The sequence below is a fragment of the Glycine soja genome, chromosome 5 (assembly GCF_004193775.1).
Source record: "Glycine soja cultivar W05 chromosome 5, ASM419377v2, whole genome shotgun sequence".
In the NCBI taxonomy this organism is placed as follows: domain Eukaryota; kingdom Viridiplantae; phylum Streptophyta; class Magnoliopsida; order Fabales; family Fabaceae; genus Glycine; species Glycine soja.
The window spans coordinates 15,242,553-15,249,790 of NC_041006.1; the positions used below are offsets into that span (position 1 = coordinate 15,242,553).

The 7,238-nt window shown below is 32.7% G+C and overlaps 1 protein-coding gene across 1 annotated transcript; it reads right to left on the reverse strand.

Moving 5' to 3' along the window:
• Window positions 1-3,025: 3,025 nt before the first annotated feature.
• LOC114411168 (cyclin-dependent kinase E-1-like) lies at window positions 3,026-7,238 on the reverse strand. Its single transcript, XM_028374923.1, has 9 exons — window positions 7,151-7,238; window positions 4,851-5,104; window positions 4,655-4,765; window positions 4,474-4,577; window positions 4,178-4,284; window positions 3,689-3,783; window positions 3,504-3,537; window positions 3,317-3,401; window positions 3,026-3,107 (listed from the first exon to the last, which is right to left on the reverse strand). The coding sequence occupies exons 1-9, from the start codon at window positions 7,236-7,238 to the stop codon at window positions 3,026-3,028; spliced, it is 960 nt and encodes a 319-aa protein (XP_028230724.1).

Below are 7,238 nucleotides of genomic sequence, written 5' to 3' on the forward strand. Positions count from 1 at the left end.
ATGTCTGTGTAGACACATACGATAAGAACAACCTAAGTCCAATACCCATTGTTCATAATGTTGCTATAGTTGTTCACCAAAAACCAAATCGATTTCCAATGAGGAGTCATTCTGAACAAGAGACTCAATAGAATCTTTCTCTGCTTTCTTTGGACAGTCTCACTTCCAATGATCTGATTCTTTGTAGTAGTTCCATATGTCCTTACCATAAGCTTTGCTCTTCTTACCACCTTTTCCTTTCTTCTTACCGATAATCTAGGCGTAAAGACTTCATCACCATTCCCAAAGGCCTTTAGTCGAAGCTCTCTAGAATAGAGACTGGACTTGACTTCTTCAAGTGTAATGGAGTCCTTGCTTACAATAAGGGAACTCACAAAATTCTCATAGGAGGGAGGAAGACATGCTAACAGAATCATTGCAGATCTTTGTCTTCCATCTTGACATCAATGTTGCATAGCTCCATTAGAACATAAATTAGTTCATCAGGATGTTCCTTCAGTGGCATACCTTCCCTTATTCAGAGGCCAAACAAATGTCCTTTCAAAAGTAACATGTTGCATATTGATTTTATCATGAAGAGTTTCTCCAATTTGAGCCAAAACCCAACAATAGATAATTCTTCAGAAACTTCATAAAGAACCTCATCAGATAGAGATAAGATAATTAGCGAATGCACCTTTTCCTCTTGTAACTCTAGAACTAACTTATCACTACTGGAAAACGTACTTTCGACGACGGTTAATTCGCACATTCAAAGATGGTTTAAGACAACATCATCAAAAGTTTTGACTTTTCATGATGGTTCTTAAAAAATCATCTTAGAAAGGTTATCATTCTTAGACGGTTTTAGACAAATAACCATCTTAGAATGGTCGCATTCTAAGACAGTTTTCACTGAAAACCGTAGTGAAAACTGTCTTAGAATGAATTTTTTTTAAAAAAAATTGAGAATTCTAAGACGGTTCTCTGAAAAATCGTTTTAGAATGTCTACAATCTAAGACGATTTTTCAAATAACTGTCTTAGAATATTTTTTTAAAAAAAATAAAATATGTTGAGGATTCTAAGACAATTTTTTGAGAAAACCGTCTTAGAATGTGTTTTTTTATAAAAAAAAATTAAAAATTCCATATACATTTCTTGCAATCAATCTCATATTTCTATTCCTAGCCACATGTGATTTTAATTTCATATATTCTGAAATAATAATAATAATAATAATAATAATAATAATAATAATAATAATAATAATAATAATAATAATAATATCAAGATAAAATTATTAAGACAAATTCATATAAAGAAGTAGGATATACTCTACATGCTAATAGATACGGAAAAAAAGGAACAAAAACCAATGTCCCCTAAAACAAGCATAAAATTCAAAAGACAAACCAACCCTATGATGACTTAGTTCTCATAGAGCAAATTTTCATCTAATTTTCTGATTTTACTTAAAAACATGATCATTAATCAAGAATTTAACTTGGCAACATTAGAATTGCTAAAATATTCATAGATGATAAGCATGTAAAACGGATAGAGAAAAGAGATATTAATTGAATAGAAGGAAAGTACCTGAGTGGCAAAAACAAGAAGTTCACCAATAGAGAAAAGAGCAAGGAAGCCATACATGCTTCTGAATAAGAAGGCACCAAAACAAAATGCAGCACTAGAAAATGTAGCAGCACTAGAAAATGTAGTCATTGAGACAAGCTACAAAAGAATTTAGTGTGTTTAGTAGGAGAGAACATGAAGAAATCAAATTACATTGGTGTAAATTAAATTCACCCTTATACTACTCAATACTTTTTAATTACTATTAGATTAAAAGTTCGTTGAATATAAATCATATTTACAAAGTTTTATATTAATCCAAAATTATTTGATACTCCATTCATGTACATCAAAATTAACCTATTATATACTTTTAAAATATATAAAAATATGAACCATTTGATTAGGTTATTTTATTTCAATTTTGAAAATTTTGACACAAGAAATCTAGGTAATATATAGTTTTGATTCAACGGCTGGATAAAAAAAAAGTCATTGTATAGGTTGCAATTCAATCATTCATGGCTACACTTTAAGTTAATATATTCAATATTACAATGCCCATCTAGAATACCATTATAAAACACTTTTTCCAACCTGTCACATACAATTTAAGAATTTCAAAACTGAAACCATGATGGTCAAAACTTATTGTTGTTACACATGCCTCTCATAAGAGGTTGGTCAGTACCTCAAGTGAAGCAATTTAAATCAAAGTCTTAACATTTTCAAGTGCAAGTAAAAACATAATAAATAAGTTTATCTAACTTTAAATTCCAACCTTAAATGCATTTGATAAGGTGTTACTCATATAATCCAGAACAAAGCCTCCAGCTAAAGTGCCCGCTATTCCACTTACAATTGTAATTCCTCCAAATATCAAATCTACTTCAGTCTACCAAAGTAATCCAACTTCAATATTACAATAGCATATTATATCTTACATGGAAAGTGTATTTACTGACTAGGCATGAATAAATTCCATGCAGGAAACAAGATATATAAGAAAGAAGGAACAACTACAATAGTATAATCATATGTACAAGGGTCAATGGATGAAGCAAATTCTCACCATGTGATGTATATTATAGCCAGCTTTGGGCCCCCAGTATGAGTAAGTACCAATGACAAAGTTGTATGCTATGTAACCTGCAAATAGACATTCAATTAATGAAATTAAATAAACAACTCAGTAAAAATGCATCCCACGTTCAAATAACATACAATGCAGGAAGAGATAGACTGGGGTTGAAACTGAAAAACTAGAGATCATGACCATTAAAGCAACAAAAAGTTAGCAGGGGTAATAGGTGATAATGATATAGTTACAAGTGAAAGTAATAAAATCTTCGGCCCATATTTTACGTATCAATTTTGGATTACTCAAATGGAAAATGGAACATATCATTTTTCATTTTCTGTATAGGCATAGCAAAAATAAAATTTTAAAAATGTAAGAAGGAAAATACTTACTCAAGCATCTTTGACAAGAGGTCATATGCAAGGCTTTTTGGAGACAGGTGCACAACATTATAGAGACCGACATTGTCACTTTACACAGATAGGAAAGAAAATTCGTTAATTTCACAGTAGAAAAAAAATCAATTTAATTTTAAAATTCAAAGAGTAATAGGTTAGTAAAGGAGGAAGTAAGGAAGGACTACATACTAAAGGAAAAGATGATTCCTACATATAATTGTATAATCACATAAATAATGAAAATTGGCAGCATCACCTACAATAATATCAAAAGATCTTACTATTTGTGTCCTTGTATATGTCGCACATCTTGTTGCCAATGTGGAAGACTTGCTAAGGAAGACCACTTTTCTAATGTGAGATGATCTGACACATTAACAATGTCCTACGATATAGCTCTAGAATATTCATCAACAGAATGAATGTCCACCAGTAGGGAAAAAGAAAAACTCTAAGCGGATAAATGACCTAAAATCTTAAATATCTTGTCAAGTTTATCAAGCTGCACAGAGAGAACAACAACTATACAAAATCCAAAAGGAAAAGACTACATTAATATAAAAATTACTTCAACACCAACCTAAAGAAAACTAAATCAATGGCACAAAATTCAACTATAGAACCAGAAAGCTATAAGTTATTGCATCAAGTACCTGAAAGGGATTTGATGTAGCTTTGACTTCTACCCCTTGAAATAGTGGCTTCAAGGTTAAGAACTGAGCAAAAATGCATCCCACAGCCCACATATCTAAATGTATATTTAAGGAAAAATGATGAGTAATGGACCACTTTTAGAATAGTGAGAAAATGCAACAGACACATTCAATTACTATACACCATGGACAAGTTTAATTGTGGATTATGTGTACCATAGTAGAAGCTTCCCCCAACATCCAAATGGATAAATTAAAATGTAAATATTATGTCAATCTTGTGGACATCTCCAATTCAGCAAAATTATAACTCATTAAAGCAGGTGTCTCAAGTCAAATTGGGGATAACAGAACCACAAAACTTGTAACTATGAAGCTAACTATGCCACAGCATAACAATTCCTTGATTGGAAAATATGAATGAAACAAAAAATAAAATCACCTTGATACCCAACACATAAAGAAAGTAAAACTTTAATAAAAGGATACCAACAACACTGGTATAATGTTTTGCTCCAAGAAGCAACTCAGGTGCACGATACCAAATGGTTACAACAACCTGCATGTTAGTATCTCTTATATTCAGGAAACCAATAATCAAATGAGAGCAAACAATCCATGTTTAAGCAACCCATGTGTGGGGAATCAAAACACTAGGGAACGCTAGTAGACAAGGTAGTTCAAGAAGGGAAACTTCAAACCAACGTATCTCTTATATCTATTTACAAAAGAAACACTCGCAAAAAAGAAACTAGTGATGTCTAAATTCAGTTAATAATTCAAACCTATGCAGATAGCTTAGTCCATTGAGCAGCTGCCATAGCAAAGACTTAATAGTGTATTGATTAATCGAATGGTTGAGTTTGTCCATGTGATGCCTAATAATTTCCTCCCACATTTAACATAGCAATTTATTTCACACTCAACAAAAAGGAAAAATGCTTCTCGATGGAAGGATATATCGACATAGAGATTGTGCTCGACGTAATTGAAGGCGAGGTAGAGAGACATGTTGACGTGGTTGATGTGTATGTTGATGAGCTTAACGACGTTCTCATGTGTAATCTTCTTCAGCAACTGCAATAACAAAAAAAAATGAGCAAATGAAAAATTGCATTGAAAGAGGAAAGGAAAAGGTTAGGTTAGAAACAGAGTTAGTTACCATGATTTCGCGGATGGCGGTGGGGGAGATGTCGTTGCCGTCCTTGGATTGCTTGAACTTTTTTATGCCAACAAATTTGGAGTGAGTGACAGCAGGGGATTCGGTTCGGACGAGGAAGATGAGGTCGTAAGTGCCTTCACCGATTTTGCCTAAGATCGTACAATTGAACTCATTCTGCCCTACTCCACCGGCTCCCACTTCGTCCCCTATCTGTCTTCTGTTTTGTTCAATCACAAAGGGATAGGCAGTAGTGTCTGAAAAATGAAATGGTAATGAAGGTGAATAGGTGTGTTAGTGTGTGTAGTGTTGAGTGAGAGGCGAAGTCGAACAAGCGTGTTTGTTTTTATTTAAGTGGAAAATATTCTAAGATGGTTTTGTAAAAACCATCTTAGAATGACAGTCTTCTAAGACAGTTTTCGCAAATCGTTGTAAAGATGTTGCATTTATTTACAAAAATGTCACCATGTTTCTTTCCAAGACGGTTTTATGAGAACCGCTTAGAAGGTGCGTCGTAAAAAACCATTTTTGTAGTAGTGTATTAATCTTTGATGATTGACTGAAGAGAGGAGCCCAAATGTCTTGTTCTTTCAACGAGGTTTGCATCTTGATGCACCAAAGGTTGAAGCTATTCTTTCATGTGAATTTCTTAATTTTGATTGTGTTGACCATTTTCTTGATAGAATCTTGATGACACAACACAAACAAATAACAAACAGAATGGTTGGTCACTAATGACTTGATCTACCACAAAATAGATATAGGACTAATCTTGAATTGAAGCTCTAGATACCAATTTGTTGGCAAAGATTGGAGAAATTCTATTCAGATAAGGAAGTTTAGATGGTAGAAAGAGAAAATATATCACACAAGTTTTTAAGTTTATGCAAATAACATAATTGAAGGACTTCAAAGCTCTCTCAAGCTCTTCGAACCCAAAACACAAAACTCCTTATAAAGGAGACAACAACTAACTGTCTAACCATTAACGGTTACAATAGAAAACAATTACAGTTACAACACAACTTATGTTAATGAACCACCTAGACTGAGTGCTCCCTTCTACGTGATTGAATGTTCCACCAGATTATAAAAGATTGGATGATCAATATAGAAGACAAAAGTACTGGACCAAATGTCCAATGTTGTCGTCCACCTATTTGTATCATTCATCTTCCAACAATCAACAATTGGTTAAATAACATTTCTGAATTACAAGTAACTCAGTTTATTTTTAACAATCTATGTTAAGTAGATCCAGACAATGTAATTACCAATGGTTAAGCCATTTGTAATTACAAGAAACTCAGTTCATTTTTGAATTACAAATAACTTTTTAAAATTTATATAAATATATATTTTTAAACGTAGGTGGTGTTGGGATAAAATACAATGTAATTATCAACGGCTAAGTCGTTAGTAATTACAGTGGGCTTAACCCACTCTATGTACTTTTTTATTTTAGAGACAGTAAAATCCACTCTAAATTATTGATGGAAAATCCACTATAATCCCTCAATATTACAGGAAAAAAAGTCATCTATGATTTACTAGTAGACAAACCAACTATGGTTTTTCTGTATTACTGAAGAATTAAAGGCTTACTCTAAATAGCTCACATTAATAGTGACAAATCTTGTAGTGTAAAGGTTTATTGAAGATGTCAGCAAGCTAGCTAATCCCTAAAGCAAACAGAGGAAGTCTTAATGTTGTGGAGGAATTTTTTTCTCTAAGAAAATGACAATTGACTTCTATATGATTTGTTCTCATGAAAAAATGGATTAAAGGATAGATATAAGGAATTGATTGTCACACATTAATTTTATGGGTTCCATTGTGCAAAATTGCACTATCTCTTAAAGTAAATGCTTTAGCCATAAAAGTTTTTTTTTTTAATACAAAGGGTAAATAAAAAAAATTATAGTGCTAGAAGGAGTGAAATAGACCCACTACTAAAGTCATTGTGATTAGAACATCAAACATACGTGGAATAGAATCTAGACTGAATAAAGAGTGATTTCTTTTGTGTCCAAAAGTGGCAAGCCAATCCGCCCCTGCGTTAGCATCCTTGACAATGTAGGAAAGAGTAGTACCCTAATTAGGTGCTTGGAGAATCTTCCTAATAGCATTCACAATTATTCCTAATGGAGTTCAGGTAATTGATTTTGCCTTTAATCATTTGAACTACCATTTGCAAATCCATCTTAAAATGAGCTTGTTGAATATTGAGATCACGGGAAAATTGAATGTCGTATTTCAAATTGTGCATCTCTGCAAGGAGCACATTGCAATAGCCTAGATACTTGGAAAAACATTTAACAATTCCCGCATTGGAATCACAAATGATTCTACCACAAGCCCTAGTACCCGAATAGGGTAAATACCATCCAT

Coding starts and splice junctions, on each gene's coding strand:
- LOC114411168 (XM_028374923.1), bottom strand. CDS start 7,238: ATGGATGGTATTTACCCTATTCGGGTACTAGGGCTTGTGGTAGAATCA. Junction 3,538..3,688: donor CTACATCAAATCCCTTTCAG/GTACTTGATGCA, acceptor CTCTCTGTGCAG/CTTGATAAACTTGACAAGAT. Junction 3,402..3,503: donor CAAGATATTTAAGATTTTAG/GTCATTTATCCG, acceptor TTAATGTGTCAG/ATCATCTCACATTAGAAAAG.